Source organism: Rhamphochromis sp. 'chilingali' (assembly GCF_963969265.1).
Source record: "Rhamphochromis sp. 'chilingali' genome assembly, chromosome: 6".
Taxonomy (NCBI): Eukaryota; Metazoa; Chordata; class Actinopteri; order Cichliformes; family Cichlidae; genus Rhamphochromis; species Rhamphochromis sp. 'chilingali'.
Window position 1 is genome coordinate 37,356,706 of NC_137933.1, and position 20,548 is coordinate 37,377,253.

Sequence of the window (20,548 nt, forward strand, 5' to 3'; positions counted from 1 at the left end):
CAAGGACCAAGTGTTTATGTGGGGTTTGTTTTCATTAAGTCTTTATGCGTTTACACTTAGTTACTTGTCAATAGTCGTGCGTCAGTATCCCACAGTATTCCCTACATTTTAATGGTATTCATATCTACCTTTTGTGGTATGTTTGTGTACATTCACTTTTCAGTGGATGAGCTGATCAGTCCCAAAGATATTGATCCAATTCATCGCTATGTGCCACGACAGGACCAGCGCAATGTCAGTATGCGGTACTCCAACCAGGTAAGCTCTGATGTAACTCTATCTGACGATCATCTGTCATCTACAGGCGTTTATTATCAGTACAACATCGGATTCAAGTGCTGAAGTGTTGTAAACTTATACTACCCCCCTGTAAATATGGCTGAAATCAAAGCATTTAAGAGCTTTTAGCCTATGAAGTAATTGCATCTTACACATGATGACAATCCTAATTGTTAGTTTATTCTAGATGTCAAGTAGCTGTAAGTGGAATTTTGCTGTAGATGCAGAAAGTGGGCAGCAAGTGGATTGCTCACTCTGCATTAAAAAAAAGAAAGAAAGAAAAGGACTTCTATATTTGTAATTTCTATCAACTGGGAGGGGAGTAAAAGGAGTGGAAATGTTAGCAGTTGTAATGAAAAATCAAAAGCTGATTGCTGATTGGAATACACTATATATAATAATAAGAATGTCTCCAGTGGTGATGGTGTTCTCTGCTAGCAGCTTCTCCTCTTGTTTAAAAGTCTACATTTATTCAAATTTAAAACAGATATTTCGATTTTATGATTCTTATCAGGCTTATATCTGGATTCTTTATATAAGCTGCTCCAGGGTTATTCCTGGCATTTTAGATCAACAAACACCTGCATCAGAGGTACATAAACAAAAAGGTGGTAGGTGGGTGGAGGTGGTATTTAAAAAGGCGAGGTCCTCACTAAAGCCACTCTTGTTCCATGCCCACGTATTCACTTTTCAAATCTGGCTGGATTTATATATATTTTTTCCAAAACAATGACAATTGATGATACTGAACAAAACTATTGAGTGTAACTCAGACTAGCTAGAAACACAGTTCTTCACCGCACAGTGTTTAGAGTCTTTTTTTTTGACATGGTTTCAAAATGCAGATATACTGTTCATGCTCTGGAGTTTGCCTAGTCACATGTGTTACTGAAAATGAGATATCTAAACTGAGCCACACTGTTTCAGTATCAGCGATCTTAGAAATAACCAGGAAATTGTGGGAGAACCATAACTTATCAGAGTTCTACAGATCTTCACTTGCTGATGTTAAGTTTCATATTTCAGGAGGATTACATAAGCTATGACCTCACCTATTGTGCAGTTGCATGTGTCAGCCTCAAAGATGTACAGTAACCTCTCAATGCCAACTATACACCCACCCTTACTCCCGCAAGGCAATTCCCGCATCCTACCTTAAACCATTCACACTACTCAGTCCTGCTTACCACTGTTTGTTATTCATGTGTGGTAAGGTTTTAATTACTATTCATCCATCAACATCTAAACAAGCAGAAACTCTCATCTTATTTTACCTTGCCAAAGGCCAGGCTTGCAGACGAGGATTAAACCCAGTCAATTTTCTCCACAAACTACCTCCCTGAATAGCAATCATGTCTGAGGTTTAATTCTGTATCTGAGATGGCCGGCAGCTCTGTGGATCACACAGATGAAGGGTAGAGATACATACACACTGGAATGATTTTCATTTTCTTTGTTGTACAGCATCCTATTCTGTTGCTGTATGATGAATTGTGTTTTTGAAGCTAGGTCTATAAGACAGTACTAGAACAAGGCACACAAGAGAGGACATATCCTCAGAGGTATGATGAACACTAGACGGGATCAAATAGGTTGCCTGGAAAAAGATCAGCAGACAGAACAGACAGAGAGAAACAAACAGCGAGCCAGAAATGGAAAAGATCATGTCAGAAAAAATCAGCAGAAAATCATTTGTGAAGTGAGAAAATTTTAGAGAGAAATATTTGGTTCTGAGACGAACACGTATATTTTTAACTTTGTGAGGCTCACAAACATTCTTCAACTCAAGGAGGGCCACACTTACTGAAAGTTTTGGACATTTGCAAGCTCTGTGAAGACGTAACTCATCTCTCTTAATTCTGAATAATTGTTAAAGAAGGAAGCTCCCACGCCCATTACACTCCGTTACAGTTTTTGTTTACAACTTGTCTTGTCAGCTAGCAACTGAGTGCAGTTCAGAAGATAAGGGTTTGGTCTACATGTGTTCTTTTATTATGAAAACTGACCTGATGCTTTATGCTGTGTCGTTGTGTCGTTCTGTTGACTTCATCAGGTTAAAGAGGTGGGAAGTCTGGGCTTCTCAGCCCTGAACCCACAACCCAAACTCAGGTACTGCTTTTAGCAGGTATCCAAAAAATTAGGCAGTGGTATGATAGCAAGCATTGGCTTTAGCAATTAGGATCAAGTCGAATCAGTTTCACCAGCTATTATATCAGGAGCCCAAAAGGCGTTCTCCCAATGGAATTCAGGCATTAGTTCCAGCACAGGGCATTCAAGTACTGTGGGTGACAACACAGGTGTATAAAATGTATGTTATTTTCACTCTTTTCAAACACACCTTCAAGCAACAGCATAGCTACTCGGAGTCATTGATCTAAGTCTTGAGTGTTGCTGAACGACTGAAAGCAGATTACTTGCAAAGATCATAGAGAGCTTAGTATTTTGGAACAACCGTTGATTTTTAGCTGGGATCAAACAGAGGATTTTAAATATGTGTGTTTGTATTTGTTAATAGGATATCTACATATCAGCATCTTGGATGCAGAGGGATCGTTCTCAAAAGGAAATCAGTATGAGTATGTTTAGCTGGCAGCACTGCTTTTATGAATTCAGTGTTTAAAGAAGTGTGCCTTGTGTGCTAGACTCCTGTTAGGAGTAGGAGTAATGCTCAGAAATGTTCTAACAATAATACTCTTGAAAGTTGATTTGTAGGCAGTGTGAAAGCTTGCTGTGAACCTGGCCTCTGATGGTAGCAGGCACGGCTCTGTGTGAAACCCATCAACAAAAGCCTATCGTATTGAGTTTGATGTTTTCAGTCTCACGCAGTCCAAATAAATGTGTGAATGGTCTTACTTCAACTTTAGTTCTGAGAAACCTGAAGGAAATTCTGGTGTTTTGTGACAATGATGACACACTCATTAAATCCTTTTATGGTTGAAAGAGAGGTTCGAGTTTTGCACAGTAAGGTCATTCAATAGCTGACAGCTTCCTACCTTAACGTAACCGTTTAATTCAATGTGCTAATTTTCATCATAGAACTGCTTCCATAGGTGAGAAATACATGACCTCACCTGTGAGTAGTCACATAGGAATTTATAAAAGGTAATATAATAATAGACAATATTGCAGTGTCATCATACAGCAATCGTCATAAAATGATGATTGCTGTCTGTACATCTGTATCTGAAGGTCAAATAGGAACTCTTTCTTTAGATCATGTAAATTTTCAAGAAGAATTAGCTTTTAAAAAGGCTATAGCATGGGTATAGTCTCCAAGTGTCATAGTTTCCATTTCCCTGTGTGTGCTCGCGTCGACCTGGATCCAACTGATGGAAGTGGTGGAATATGGACATTTCCGAAAAGTTTACTGAGTGCCTGCCTAACAGCAGCTATTTAACACACAACTAGGTACACAGAGGGCAGGGATAGCTCAGTAGGTAAAGTGGTCGCCCCATGATCGGAAGGTCGGCGGTTCGAATCCACTTAACGGCTACCCTGAGGTACCCTTGAGCAAGGTACCGTCCCTACACACTGCTCCCCGGGCGCCTGCTTAGTGGGCTGCCCACTGCTTCACTGAGTGAATGGGTCAAATGCAGAGAAAAACAAGTAATTTCCCCATGGGGATCAATAAAGTATCCATTATTATTATTATTATTATTATTATTATTACTTCATCACTCCTTGGACATTAATGTTTTTCATCTGATATTTTTTATGGTTTTGCTGTCGTTATCATCAAAAATACCTCGTCTTATCTGGTCTAAAGTAGCCATAAGTTGTGATATATACATTTCAAAGACAGATATAATGGACTCTTGAAGGCTGGCTTGTGATGAATATTAAAACTAATTTTGCTTAAAACGTGAAATAATGATATTAATGTTTATACTTGGCCCATTGGGGGTTATGAAAGGAAGCATGACTGACATATAATCACTGTTACAGCCCAAGCAGGCTGTGTGGGTTATCCAGCACTCTCTCTAAGTCGTGTGCCAGCCCTTGTTTCCTGTGGAGCCAATTTCCACTTAGTAATCAGCACTGGCTTAAAACTGGTGTGAGAAGTTTGCCAGCTCAAAGTGTGGGCCAGTGTTGAGCTACCAGTGAGTGGCTTTGTCCTCTTGTAAGCAAGAAGCGTTTTTGTATTTTTCTTTTTAGAATTTTTCATTTCAAGATGTTTTTCCTTTTTGTGCTTTTGTTTTAGGCCTTTGATTGGCATAGCCTAGCTATTTCCCATTTATTAAAATTAGGGCTGCCACGATTTGTCGACTAGTCACGATTACGTCGACTATCAAAATCGTCGACGACTGATTTAATAGTCGACGCGTCGTTTGAAGCTTTGTAAGATCCCAAAAGACGCAGGAATAAGTAGCAGGATTTAAGAGTGTAATAACGGACTGAAACAGAAGATGGCAGCACTGCATGTACAAGGATGCCAGCTGCCGTTAAACCCCGAAGAAGAAGAAGCAGCTGTGTCCCAGAATTCATAGCGCGGCCCAGCTTAGTTTCCAACAATGGCGGCAGCTAGTTAGTTTTAATATTACTCTTATTATTCTTTCTGGGTCACAAAATAAACGTTTAACATATTTTCAGGCGAGAATGTAGCTGTGTAAACCTCAAATATCGGCTCAGTTTATCAGGACACCACATATTTTCAAAAGCGCTCCGACGTTTTCGGAGACGTCTGTTACCCACTAGCTCGATAGCTAGCCGGGGGCTAGGTCACTAGCGCGGTGAGAACACCGGACTCCCGGCAAATTGTTTTCAAACCCACCGCCGTCTTTCGCTACTCAGGTTAAATATATGAGTCACTTAGATAAATTAAAAATGTTGTTGTTTGGCTTTTTTTTTTTTTTTGTATTTTATTTGTTCCTGAGTAAATCGGTTTGTCTGAGATTAAAGTTATAGTTTTTACACAGCTGAATAAACGTCAAGCAGACAGCTGATTATCAGAAGTGTGAGATGCTGGAGAATATACTCCGTTGTCCTGTTATATTTTAGATAGCAAGGAGTTTATTAAACTTCACCGAAACAATCTGCAAATTTCATTAAAATTTAATAAACTATCATCTTGTCTTTATTTTTAGTTAGCACCTTAAAAGCTTAAAGCTGTAAGCTAATGATAGTTATATAAGAGCAGATGCTGCTGGTGCAATAAGCTGTAGTTTTATGTCCAGTGGATGATGATCTGATTAGTCGACTAATCGCATAAATAATCGGTGACTAGTCGACTATCAAAATAATCGTTTGTGGCAGCCCTAATTAAAATACTGTTTTATTTGTGAATCTGCTTTGTTTGACTTTTTCTTTAGTCAGATACTTTATGATAAGTATTCCTCCCTCCCTCCTCCCCACCCTTTTGTTGAGAACATAACATTTGGGCAAATGTTTTCAGACTTAGAAATTCGCAGAATTTTTAGATAAAAAAAAAGTCACAGATTTAAGCTAATGTGACAAGCCTGGTAGAAAATAGTTGGTTACTTTTGCAGCTACACACTGAACATTTTAGGTGTACTTGCACTGTGAATGCCATTTACAAAGCTGTGATAAAGATTTGAAAGGAGACAGCATTTCAAACAGGGGTGTTGCAGGTGAAGCAGGTGTTTTGCTCTTCTGTCTGCATATCAGTAAATATGAGAAATCTTTTCAAGCGGTACCACCTGAAAGCTTATGTGAAGAGGATTTTATTTTCCTGTAAGACAGGAATGCCAGGGTTGTTTATTCATGCAGCTGGTGCTAAGCTTAGCGTTTCTTGGGGTCAAATGGCCACAGAATTTGTAGACTTCATCCTCTATTACCATTCATCCTCCACTGCCTCTCACCTTTACTTTTTCTTTCTTATTGCTTTGTAATAAGTCTTGCTGGATCATAATCTTGTGTTCGTTTTGCCCCCCCCCCCCCCCCCCCCCCCCCCTTTTAAAAAATCTCTTTTTTCTTTTTTTCCGCCAACTTACCAGCTTTCTCTCACTCACACCTTTGTTTCCTCAGTATGAAGCTTAGGTATCATGTTGTGTCAGTAAAGAGGCCCAAGATGGGAAGAGGAAAAAAATATGAGTGAGGGGAGAGGAAAAGAAAGAATAAGAAATGTAGTGTGTGTGTGTGTGTGTGTGTGTGTGTGTGTGTGTGTGTGTGTGTGTGAGTGAGACAGAGAGTTGTGTGTGTGTATACATGTATCAGCTGTCCAGTTGCTTCTGCATCACCAGCGTCTTGTGTTTGGTCTGCAGGCAGAAAAGACACATGGGCATGCTGAGCTTTCACATGCAGTTAAGGCCTGATTTGTGCACTCCTATTTTCTCTTCTGTGTGTATATAATTCGGTTCTCATAATGTGTCCAAAAACAGAATACCTGTTCTATGCATACATACATACACATATACATACATACAGCCTCTACATATGTCTTTGCATGACATCTCAGTCTCTATATGAAATGTGTGTGTTTTTCTGTGGGTGCAGTTATTTACAGGATTGCGTGTTGGCGTACGTGTGTATTATTCATCGTGCCTTTCCTGCAAATGTTACGCTAACACTTAAAGTCCCTGCATCAATTCATTTCACTGGGGAGAATGAGATGCTGCACCCATGAATAGCCTGCAATGTTGTGCTGTTGGTTCCACATATAAGCTTATGATATGAGTTACCGCAGGGCTTTTTGACATCAGCTCTGACATTCAGTAAAGGTTTAGAAAAGAAAATTATTTGCAAAAGAACTGGGTTGCACTCCCTCGTACAAAATCATATAAAAATACCTGCATGAGGAATTAATGCATCTTTTGAGTCATTTCCACCAAAATATCAGGAATAGTCAATTTTGAGAGACTCAATTTAGAAGCTATTCTAAACAGCAGGATGTTAGAAGCTACATTTAGCTCCTTTGAATTAAGTGCAGAGGGAGATATAGTTGTAATGTAATTTTAACAGTTTCCCCTGAATACAAATGAACATACTTATTTTCTTTATGAGGTTTATTGTCACAGCTTTTTAATCCAGTTCCTACAGAAACCCTGTCTTGAATCCACTACCCTGGAGGAACTTGGATGTGTTGGCGCTTACATGCCACTTGCACTTATATTCATGCATCTTGCTTCAATAGTGGGCACTACAAAGCATCTGTTTTTTTTTTATCATCAACCTGAATCTAAGAAATATTATATCATAGATTCCTGTATTATGCATAGGTAAAGAATGATGCATTAAATCTGCATTATGTGTGCACCTGAGCAGGAAGTGGAACGTGGATTTCACTCCAAACAATAAGCTTTTGGATGGTGGAGCTTTGATTTTAGTTGGTGATCGGGATATTCCTATATGCAGCTTTAATGCATTGTTGATGTGCAGGAACCTTTTACTATTGTAATAAACTAGAAGCCTGTTAAATAGCGTATGAAGCTGTAAAATAAAACTACACAGCTTAAATATGTATGTAAGCCATGTGGCAAGAGGAGAGAAATCAGCAAAAGCGCATTATTACAGTGCTGCTGGCCTCTTGGTGCGCTAATAATAGTTGCAAATAAATTACCAAGATTATTTTCTTAGCTGGAGTCAGTGGATAAGCACAGCTTCCCTTGATATGTAGCAGCTTACAAAAGTTCATCGGTCGACTGTGTGCTGATTTTTTGCATGAGAGAAAAGGCGCTCCCAGGGCTGTGGGGGTGAGTCAGATCAAGCACACCCTGGGGAGCGTGGGGTGACATCCCTCTGACAAACGTGCAATAATACGCAGCAGGCATAGCAATTTGGGGATCCAAGAAGTCATGAATGGCTGTGAAAGTGAATTAGCTGCTTATGTTGCTTGTGTCACACACTTGCTATTAATGTTGTGTCCCTAATGTGCTCAGCTACTCAGGCATCCTTACCACTGTGGCATTCTCTTAGTCTTTTTTATTCTTACTCTGTCTGTATCACTCGTTTCATCTGTCGCTTTGAATTTTGTTCAATTTGCAGTGTGTTCAACTAAACACGCAAATTACATACATTTCTTAAGCACATGCAAAAAGAGCATGTAGCCATCAAAAATAGCAGCTCTGTTATAAAACTCAGGGATCCTTTAGCTTTTGTTAGGCTTCTCTTTTGCATATAGATCCATTCACTTTTTGACACACACACACAAACACACACACACAAACAAACTCACACACACACGCTTGGCCCTATGTGAGAATGAGGTTAATGGAAAAATTGCATTTGTGGTCCACACTGTGGAGGCTGTCAGTCATCAATCAGAGATAAGGCGTGGGTCAAGAGGGGCCCCCAATTGGATACTACAGCAACAAACATGCCTCCTTAGAGGCAGAACGAAAGGAGGTAGAAAAGTAGAGAATGGGTAAGGTTAGAGGGGTCAGAGAGAGGCGAGGGAGTGAGTCTGAAAGAGGTATGGAGGTAAAAAGCAACAGAAAGATTACCTTATTTCATTCTATATATTAAGCATGAAGTTGGCTGAAAACCAACTTGTTAAATCTAATTGGAAAATCTGGGAAATGTAAATCAATAACTTCCAGGGTCCAAACATAAAGCTTCATTAACACAACACCAAGACAGACTTAAGTTGCTCTCTCTGTAGCGTAAGTCCCGCTGAGAATTAACAACCACAGTGTAGCTTGATGCAATGTGTAGCAGCTTTCAGCTCAATATATGCTGCATCTGGTGGAGGCCCAAAATTCAAGCTAACCTCTGTGATATAAAACTTTAGGCAGGTTTGTTTATAATACCAGCTGACTCAAATCTTTCCAAGGTTGCAAAAAATGATTTATATCAAAATGAAAACCTTTGGAAATGTGTCGTTTCTGGAGTTTTTTGGTAATAATTTTATAAAGCTAATAAGAATTTGCCCTCCTTTACAAAGCTGTTGGAACATAAAATATAGGGCATTAATGCACGCATTAACGATGGGATCCAAAAGTGAGATGGAGTTGGGTAATCAACTCTTAGATGAATAAGAAATACACAAGCAACCACATTTGTTTTTTGTTTTTTTTAGCATCACTTTGGTCAGATATTGTTTCCATTGATGATGTTTAGATGTTATATACACACTATTTACATGCCTGCTCTTAGATCTTACATTAAATGTATACGCATGATAGATAGGGCTATATCTATCACATAATCTGTAAACGTGACCGAATATAGTGAACGAGTCCATACTGGAATCTGAATCTATACCCATCTTAAATACAAAAGAAATAAATGAGTGCCATTTAAATATTAAGACAATATATTTAATACAGCTCTGTTTAAATTCATTTTTCTTTCTACACAGTGTGCATGTAGATTTTGTGCAGATAATGAAAAATAAAAGTAGTGGAATAATAGATGACCCCCCCCCCCCTTCCCCCCACTTTGGTATATGGTTTGTGGGACATTATAAAGTCATTCTGGTATCACAACATGATAGCCAAGAAGAACACGTAGTAAAAAAGAAAAAGAAAAATCATACTAACACAACAGGAGCGCCATATGGAGTAGATGATTTCATTAAATTTTGTAATGCCAGTCTGCATAGATTTGCATAGTAATAAGAAAACCCATATTTTCAAGAAATTGCTAACTCCTTAATACTTCAAGGCTAACAAGTTCAAAGCACCTCCAGATATGTTGAATCCAAAAGAAAAATATTGTTATGGAAAATCCAACTGGATAATGAAGTTATAGGGTAATGCAATTCTTTATAATGACTCAAGAACAATATATAGTTGAGGCATAAATAACCAATATACCATATGGAGTTGATGATTAAATACTGATTATTTTTGCATGCCTTGTTGCATACATTTGCATGCTAATGAGGTAAAACGGAATTCCTTCCATTTACTTTTTTATTTGCACTTTGGATGAGAAGATACCAGAGCAAACATTCTCTTTTGTAGTGATCATGTCAATCCAAGAGCCTCTAGTTTACAAAATAACTGGCTCTATTTGTCATTGCATAGTCACTATGCAGTTCTTTTTATTCCAGATGAAGCACACAATTTTCTTTTGAGCAAGAAATTGGCTACAGGCTGAATTATTTCAGAACAGCTGTTTTTAGTATAACAGATTTAATACAAAAAGAATAACTGAAGTATCATTCTCATTACTTCTTCATGAATCTGTGTATTTTCCATTGGAGCACAGCACAGGGTGGAGAGGAGAAAATGGCCTTATTTGTATCAGTCAGTTTGCATCAGGTGGCTGTTTTGTGTTTAAATGCATGCCTGCCTTCAAGCACACATTTTATTGAAAGCATGATGTGTATTAGTCCCTTTGCTGAGACAGAAAGGCTACAATATGTGGCAGTGGCATCAACTCGTGGAGCTGTAATACTCATTTCAATAGCTGTGCTGCAAGATTATAACACAGACGCCTGATGAGATCATTGAAATAGGTATGTGCCTCTAGATTCAGTGGATTCAGAGGTCAGTAGTAGGACACTGTTCAATAATCTACAGATTGGCTCTTTCAGAGGAGCAAAGTGACACCTTAAGCAGCATGAAACAGATGGGTGTTAGAATCCTTCTGACCCAAGAGTGTACACACATCCACACACACCCAGTCACAATATTTTCCAACATGTGCATCCTTCACTTCATACTATTACACACAAACAGAATCACACATTTTTCACGCCAACATGCAAACACTTCCTTCTGTATCTTTTGCCTCACTCGCACCCTGAAACATTCACACACACAAAGACACAGATTGAAAGTGTGCTAAACCCTGCTGTTTGCCAAATGGCCTGGTAGTGGGCAGGAAATGTCGAGCTCAGTGGTCTGTGACAGTAAAAGCCCTGGAGGGATAGCTACTGACCTTAACCTGCAGGGAAATGGACATCACTCACACACACTCATGCACTTTGCATGCATTAACACTTGACACATCACCCGTACTCGGATGCGTCCTCATGCTCATGCCAATATGTGCGCTGCTTTTATGTATTCTCACAATGTGGGTGTCTCTGTGTATCTGTCTTCCTTTGACACACCTCTACTTCTTCTTCTGGGTTACAAGCCGTTCTCTGTGCCAGGGGCCCCATTAGCAATGTCTGATTGGTTTGGCCTGTCGTTTCTTTGTCTAACTGTCAGTGTTGTTGGCCAACTCTGTTGTACAGTGTCTTCGTGTTACAGGTTGCTAATAACACCAAAGAAAAAGCAGACTGGGAGGCTAAACAACCTTGGGTGGAGTAGAAGAAAAAAATCCAACTAGAGATCAAATATTTGAACCTGTGGTGCTCAGTTCATCCAAGCCCTCAATTTAACAAAAGACTGTCTCATCCCTTGTATATCAAGGTATATCAACACTTCCTGCTGCTGCTGCATTCAGAGTGTTAGGTGAGTGTGGGATTTGTGTTTGCAGCAACATGTACTCAGAAGAGGCATCTTGGCATCTATTCTCTGTTTGTTCATAGTTATTCTTGACAGTGTACAAGCCCAGGCTTTACAATAGACGCACTTTTCCCAGTACTCAAATTCTGCTTTAAACCCAAAGAATTCTGACAGCAAACAAAAGATGCCCATTTTTTTTAGATTAAACAATTTGCACAACTTTTCTCATTTAAAATAAGTCTTTTGGCATTTTTTTTCTTTAAATGTCATATGCTTTGTGCACTAAAAAAATACTAATTTTTTTAGTATTTTTTTTATTACTAAAAAAAAAATACTAATTGTTAATATGTGTATGGAAACATTCTTACCCTGCATAAATTATATTAATTTACCATCAGATTTATGAAACATGCCCACTGGCCCATTTGGTTCTTACCACTGTGCATATGTCAGAATCATTCTGACTCAATAGACTAGCACAAAATGTATAGCTTCTACACTATTTGCATGCTATCTAAATATAAAGAAGCATGTTAACAATCAGGTGAGAAACCAGGACAAAATCCAAGTCTGAAGAAACTGAAACAATTGTCTCCAAAGAGAAAGCCAGGAAAGGTAAATGTTTCCACCAGAGAGACTATAAGAAAAACAAGAGAACAGCACAGTGACCTGGTGCAGCTAGTCTGTCATTCCAAGATAAGAAACTAAATACAAGTGAAAAAACAAATCCAGATTTTCCAGCATCTGTAGACTAGTGCCATGAAATTTGTAGTACTAGTAGTGAAATGCTTTAGTACAAAGTATGAGCAAATTCAGGCACTGATTTGTGCATGAAACATTTGAATGCACCAGCCACTCACCGTCTGGTGAGAATGTGTTTTGTTGGTTGCTGATGCAATCCACTCATCTATGACTTCAAGAAAACTTAAGGTCACTCATAGTTTTCTTCTGGAAAACTTTACACCTGAAGAAAACTATGTCTATCAGATAGTATAGGAACTGGTCCCTGGCACTTACTTTCCAATCATGCAGTTTATGAAAGACTGCCCACCTGCAGTGGACTGATGCCCCACAGTTTGAGAACCAATGACCTAATTTGGCACATCTGATCCGCTGCCTTTTGTAAACAGAAGGGTTGAACAGCAGGTGGGTGGTACTTCTGTGCTTATAGTCAGAGCTGTGATCCGGGTAGAAAAAGGAGTAATCTGAAGCCTGAACGTCTGGCTCATAGGAATCACTTACATATACGTTTACCTTATTTTACCTTATAAAATACTCTTTTGCCATCTTTAATATGAACATCCACCATTGTAAGAATATTTATAAGAAAAAGAACATTCAAAAGGTTCCTGCTGAGTTATTCATAGACCATGTTTTGTTATTTTTCCAATGTGGCTGTTGACTACAACATTCATTTTATGTATAGTATCAGTGTGCTAAAATGCAAGGTGTGAGTGAGAAAAGTGGCTCAGTAGTAGCTTTTTTCCCCCTAAAGTTTGCTATCTCGGCTTGGCAAGTGTATTTTGGCTAACACGCGTACGTCTGGAGAGAGGAACAAAAGTACAGGCAGGAGACAGAAAACGTGCTTAGGAAGTTATCTGAGCGAACAAAAATACTACCGCCAAGTCTTCCCTATCTTTTGGCTTGTCTGTCAGTCTGAAACGACCAAACAGAACTAACATAACTGATACATGCAAGACTCAGCCACCAGAGAACAGCACGAGGTCTGTAATTATATGTTGGGAAAGAAGACAAATTACTGATTAAACATAGTAATCTTTTGGACGGAAATTCCCACTGATGAAAGCCTTCCCTCTCATGTGGGCGGAGGAGAGACAGATCACCCAGGGAGCTCCCTATTTGCTCCCCAGCAATAAAAACTAGAAGTTAGAGACCGCTGTGGTCCTGGCAGTAGCATTTTCCCAGGAAGTGTAGAGAGAAAATGAAAGGGAAACAAGATTATAGTAGGAGAACAGGTACACTGTTTAATAAATACAGATAAAGAGATGCAAGCAATTAAAACACAGCCACATTGCATCTGTTGCCACTACCAGATAAACTCCTAAAAGTGTATTGAATATCCTTTGAGACCAAGAAATGTCACCTAAACAGTTCATTAGTAACACGCCTGCTGAAGAAGTTTAAACTTTAGAAGCTCAGTTTTACTTAAAATCACTGTCACATTTTTCTTTTATAATGTAGAAATATATTCAGTAAATCATCAGACTGTCTTTTATCCTAACCTGTGGGTTTCCTTTAAAAGCAATTCCCTAGAGGACACTGGTATCATAATTTTTGAAAAGCAGCATTAATTCTTTATGAATGCCTACAGACGTTGTACCAGTATAACATGATATTAGGAATGTGACTGGATGTTTACAGTTTGTCATCTGTGACAGCGGCATCCTGTGTACGCATTTGAAGGTACACAGAACACAGACTGCAGCTCCCGTAGTGACCTTGGCACTTTACCTTTGCTGGCATGCATAAGAACAGCTGTGCATGCTTTAAGATTTTTAATGATTGCAGATTCCTCTGACTTCACCTTGGCTCTCGCATATGTCTAAATGATTGGATCTAGTTTATATTTATCTTGTTTGCATTTATGCTCTGCTCATCTGGTGACAGGCACAGCAGTGTATTCTGTTTGTCAAGCATTTTAGAGCGTGTGTGTGTGTGTGTGTGTGTGTGTGTGTGTGTGTGTGTGTGTGTGTGTGTGTGTGTGTGTGTGTGTGTGTGTGTGTGTGTGTGTGTGTGTGTGTGTGTGTGTGTGTGTGTGTGTGTGTGTGTGGAAGCGATTAAAAACAGCACACATTAGAAACCAAAATGCCCATCTGTTCCCAAAGTTTGTAATTATGCGTGTACGCTGTTGTCTGTCTTTTGTGTGGACATCTGAGTGGAGCCTGGCACAGCGACTGGGAACATATTTGTGTTTCCAGGGTCATTGTCGGCCTGCGTGTGTGCATTAGAACTCATTTAGAATAACGCATGCTGGCAGGATTTGCTAGTTTGTGTTCACGTTTTGTTTTTTGCTTTCTTTTAATGACTTGCAAAGGGGATGGAAGGTTAAGGCATTATCTAGAATTGCATTCACACGAAATGGAGAAAGACAAACATTGCGCGCTTAACTCTGAGACAACGTGTCACCGACAGGAGTTTGATCTTCATATGTGGCTGCATGTATATTTCTTTATTCAATGCGGCACTCATTTCATTATGCTCCTCTGCACACGTACAGGCAGTGGTAATCAGGCCACTTATCTTCCCCAGCCTCCCTGGCTCTTCAGGCATGATATCAAACGGGGCTGCTATGACAAGCAGAGGCTCCTGTAGCTCACACCACGGCTCACCTTTAATATCAATTGATTTTTTTTCCTTCACTCATAAGGATTCCTCCGGCGGAGGATAATATTTCTGAGCTGAGGAACAATGTATCGCTTTCTCAGTCAGGGCGCCTTTGCAATTATAGTGGCCAGCAGCATGCAATTGAATTCTTCACTTGGTTCTCCTCTGTGGAGGTGACTCCACCCTCCTTCACTCCATCTGTTTTCCTCCCTCTCTCTTTTTGTCAGTCTTTCTCTCTACAGGCCTGCTGGTTTCTTTTTCCGCCACATTGTCAGACTAAAAAACATTTCCCTAAATCAAACTCTCGCCTCATCAACTCCTCTTCCTTCTCTTGTGTTCACCTCACATTCTTGTCATGGTCTCATCGTTATTACCACTAGATGACCTTTTGAAATGATCCAACTTTAAAAATGTACACAGGAGACATTTCTCTTTCCCAGACGCTGGATTGAAAATGACTTAGCATTACTTTTATGCCCCCACCCCGCCCCACATATTTCTGCTAAAACCCCTGACACTTTGAAATTCTCTCATCAAAATATGAATCTCAGAGCTGCACAGAGACCAACTTCCCGAGGACGATACAGAGCCTGGAGTCATTCGTCTGTGTAGGGGCATGAAAAGAAGGGATTATATTCCATTCAGATAGTTTTTCTTTCTTTCTTTTGGGGTGGTGGATAAATTCCATTGCTTGCTTTTTAACTTTATGGAAGCCTTTGAATGTTTTGTTCCTTTGTGATGTGGTGCTCGCTTGAGGCTGCCTCCCTCGTGCTGCGCTTTGCCAGCCGACACACTGGGAGGGATCTGACCTTGAAATAGCGTCACATCATTTGGTTCAGCAGAGGTGTTTTTTTTTTTTTTACTCTTAAAGTTTTATATAAATTTTATATAGACTGAGGCTCGAGGAAAACATCGTGTCAATCAATAAATATCCTCATAAGTCACTGTATGTTATAGGCAAATGAAAACAGCTATAAATTCTAGGTTTACATCACCAGAACATTTTTTTTCTCTTTTCAGTCCATCTCCTGCCCACAACTAATATCTTTTGGTTTCAAATATGCCCAACCAGCGACTAAACTGTAGCCCTGTCATAATAAACTGACTCTTTTGGTCAAATTGGGCAGCCAGCTTCTCTAAGTAGGAAGAGAAATTAAAGGGAAGAATAGGAGTGGAAGTTCAGCACACAACATTAATCAGAAATAGTGATGCTTTGTGACAACCCGATTTGCAGCTGTGCAAGTAAATCTGCTACTGCTTCAAGTTATTTCCAGTGTTTGAAAGTAGCTGAGTTTTGATTGTGTTACTGACAGGAGTGTGTTGACAGAAACCTCTGAGATTTGTGAAAAGCTGTTTGTTTGTAGCCGATTCACTTCTGGCTTGTGAGACAACCTGAGTGACAGCAAGACTGAGAGAGTGAGAGGAATGAAAACCAGTAGTGAGAATGTCAGAATCCACAGAGGTGGCAGAAAAAACAAGGAACAGAAAGAAGCAGCGACAAAAAAAGTTACAATAATGAAGGAGAGAAGAAATGGTAAATGGTTATTGGTCTGTATTTGTATAGCGCTTTGCTTGGTCCTAAGGACCCCAAAGCGCTTTACACTATACACAATCATCCACCCATCCACACACACACACATTCACACACTGATGATGGCAGCTACATTGTAGCTGCCCTGGGGCGCACTGACAGAGGCGAGGCTGCCGGACACTGGCGCCACCGGGCCCTCTGACCACCACCAGTAGGCAACTGGTGAAGTGTCTTGCCCAAGGACACAACTACCGAGACTGTCAGAGCCGGGGCTCGAACCGGCAACCTTCCGATTACAAGGCGAACTGCCAACTCTTGAGCCACAACAGTGAATCAGAAGGAAGGAAGAGTTGGAAAAGAAAGAATGGGGAATTGGAAGGCAAACAGCAGAAATGGAGGAGCTATATGAGGAAGATGGAATGGTAAATGGTAAATGGCCTGTATTTGTATAGCGCTTTTCTAGTCCCTAAGGACCCCAAAGCGCTTTACACAACCTGTCATCCACCCATTCACACACACATTCACACACTGGTGATGGCAAGCTACAATGTAGCCACAGCCACCCTGGGGCGCACTGACAGAGGCGAGGCTGCCGGACACTGGCGCCACCGGGCCCTCTGACCACCACCAGTAGGCAACGGGTGAAGTGTCTTGCCCAAGGACAGAACGACCGAGACTGTCCAAGCCGGGGCTCGAACCGGCAACCTTCCGATTACAAGGCGAACTCCCAACTCTTGTGCCACGATCACCCACGAGCCACGAATAAATGGAAGGAAGAAAAGAAAGGTCAAGGAGCCTTCCTTGACCTTTCTTTTCTTCTTTACTATCTTATTCCAAAGGAATAAGATACGGAACACTGGAAGGATGGGAAAAACAGAGCTCCAAAGAAAGGAAAAACAGATGGAGAGCAAAACATCGAGATTGAATTATGGAAGGTAAAAATCAGTGGAAATAGGAAAAAAAAAAACTAAAGAGAGGAAGAAAGATTTGAATGGAGGACGCAAAAAAAGGCAAATGGATGTAAAGACAGAAGGAAGGAAGAACAGAAGCAGAAGAAAAATACGGAAATTCAGAAAAAAAAGACTAGAAGTAAGGAAAAGTAGAATGATACAAAAAAATGAAATAAAGTAGAAATATATAAGCAGGATGAAATAAAAGACTGAAAAGTACCAAAGAAAAAATGAAAAGATGGGAAAGAAGTAAAAAAAAAAAGAAGTAAAAAGTGAAAGATCTGAGATGCACTTTTCATCTTGTGTCACAACTCAGTGCTTTTAATTTTGGGGGAAAAGTCAAATGAAGCGGAGCTGAAATTCATTTCTATTCTGCGGGGACTCACAGCAGCGCTCTCTGGCAAATGGCTTTTCACTTTGTCAAATTTAGCGAGGCCGTATCTCTGAGGGGCAGCACGCAGCATCCAGGCCTGCTGCAGACTACTGCCAGTCCACTCGGCAGCTGAAGATATACTATAGCACTTAACAGCATGTTCCATTTCAGCACTTCTTTATTTTCCTTTTACCACTTCCTTGTCTGCGTGCATTGTGGTTTCATGCTGTCTTTAGCAGCCAGGTTGTGCATTTTTCTGGAATCCACCTCAGTATCGTAATCTGTAACTTTTCATCTGTATTTTATAATCACAAGTATCCAACAGCAGTGTAGGCTGTAGCCACTTTCAAGCAGCTTATGTAGAGTATTTCTGAAAATCCTTCCCATGCAGTATATGTATCTCTCCTCAGTCTTTCTAGGATTCTGTGTCTACTCTTTTGTGGAGTTATTTATTCTAATTTGTTTGGTTTGTGTGACAGATGTGTGCCATCTCTATTTACTAATGCGCCTCTTTCATTAGTGATTGTGTGTTTATCAGTCCACACACAGGTAAACAAAACTGTGTGTTCTTTCTGTCACAGCGAAGTGCCTGAGGTTGTTCTATTCATTCTATACACACATTTGAAATAGACAGTATTATTAGACAGAAACAAAACAAACAAGCTCCCTGACTGTGTCCCTCCTCTCCGGGAGTTTTTTAAGCACTTTTATATTCCAGTTCCCTGTTTGTTTTACCTTTTTCCCCCAATAGTATGCTTCCTCTGTAGAAGCAGTCCGATTTTTCTGAAGCGCGAGCATCTGCAGTTCAAATAGGTCGAGAAATTAGACTATGAATGCATTACTTCTTGTTTATCTCATTTTGGAAACCATTATTTGAAACACTACTTACTTGAGGTTTTTTGGGGTTGAAGGGAAATACACCCCGAAAACCTAAATACTAGGTTCATTTAGCTAGTGTAGCAAAAGTGTGCACTACACAGTAATTCTTGTGAGTTTAGTGATTTTTTTGATTGACTGTTTATTAAGCCTCAATAAATGCAACTCGATTAAGCCCAACCAAATTGAGCTGAGTTCTCCAAATGGGAACATTCGTTTCTATATTTAGAAGTGGTCGGCCAGTGTTTGTAATTACTGTCCAACTAGAATGCTGTAAAGTTTCTTTGGTAACAACAGACATCACTGATGGTCTAAATTGCCTTTTTTTAAGCACTCTGGATCCACCTCTAAGGCATCTCGAGTTAATATTGAGGACTTCACTGCATTGTTTTAGCTTTCATCTACTTAATTCATGAATAAAATAATCACATTTCCATATCAATTCAGTTGAGGAACTTGGAGGCACTCCAGCGGTATTCAAATGATTTAATTAATCATTGCTATCCAGATGCCTCCGCTGATGATATATTCTTGGTTTCCATTTCTATTTGCTCCTAAATCTTAGTCCATGACTTCTCCAGTGGTAACTCAGAGTTTTCTGCCACTGCCCACTTTCCCTCTTGTAAACAGTATTTAAGTATTCTGTGATCTGGCCTGCTGAGCTGGATTTCCCTCTGGCACAACATGTTTGACATCGTGTTGTTATGCATTTATAAGAATACAGCAATATTATAAGAGTGCTTAAATTTGGCATGGGAAACGTATACTGCTGTGAACTAGAGGGCATGTGCAGATCCTGCTGCTCTCTGCTGCTCTCTTTGTAAATAAGTTTTCATAAAGTCACAGCAGTTTATAACTTTAAAATATCTTAGTGTTTAAGAATTAATACAAGTCTACCTTTACACTGCTCTTGCATTCTTAGCAATTTGTTTATGCATCCAGTTGATAAAATGATATTAACTATTTACTTGGGGCACTGTTTGAATTTGCCTCATCAAAGTGCATTTGAACTTAACTCTCCTATTTAGATTTATTTGCCACTAGCGCGCAGCTCTTAAGCTGCTACTAGACTCAACAGCTAACATCAGCTAATAATTTTGTTGTGTGCTAATTTAAATTAATTACCCTGCCACAATAAGGACCTACCTGCATCTTAGAACCATTATGTTGAAAGTAATGATAGTGGATCAAAACGTTTTGTCATCTTAATTTAAAGATTGGGAGCAATGGCAAACATCTAGCCTGGCCCTTCCTGAAGGTAATAAATTTCACCTTCTGTAACATTAGCTCTACAACTCCTCAACATTAACAACAAGGTACCCAAGCCAGTTTCTACTAAGCTTCTACTACTACGGATCTGCTGAGGTGTAAACCAACAATACCACATAAAGTAAAAAAGAACTCATAAGCAACTTGCAGGGCTTTCTACTGGGCAGTCTCCCACAAACCCTTAGCTCCATATTAAGATACTATCCATGGGAATCACAAACAAATTTGCTGAATCGCAACATCCACTGAAAATATGCTTGATTTTCCACTAAGAATAATGACAGAGCACTTAAGTGCTTAAGTTGTTTGCCCTTGCCAAACCCTACTTGAGTCAAACAAAGCAGCTGATTTTACCTTTTTTTTTTTTTTTTTTTTTTTATCGGCAAGAGATCCCTAGGCAAATTGTGGGCGCAACAACGTGTTTCTACTAACCAGTACAATCAGCACCAAAGACTGCAACCAGCACCAAAAACCTTACCACAGCTTAGAGCAACCATGAACAAAGTGAAGAGATTTTATTGGGCAGTCTGCTTCATAATCTGGAGTAGTGAGGTGCTGGAGCCTATACTAGTTAGTTTCCAATATTTTTGCTTTAAAATGAAAATATTTGTTGTAGTCATTGGTC

At 39.7% G+C, this 20,548-nt stretch overlaps 1 protein-coding gene across 3 annotated transcripts in view; it reads left to right on the forward strand.

Annotated features, from left to right (window-relative positions):
* The window catches only part of phkb (phosphorylase kinase, beta), a 109,302-nt gene that overhangs the window by 60,170 nt on the left and 28,584 nt on the right, over positions 1-20,548 (forward strand). For all 3 annotated transcript variants that reach the window (XM_080884834.1, XM_080884833.1, XM_080884835.1), the window contains one exon: positions 164-258. In XM_080884834.1, coding sequence (XP_080740960.1) covers positions 164-258 — 95 coding nt within the window. The remainder of the gene's footprint in view (positions 1-163; positions 259-20,548) is intronic.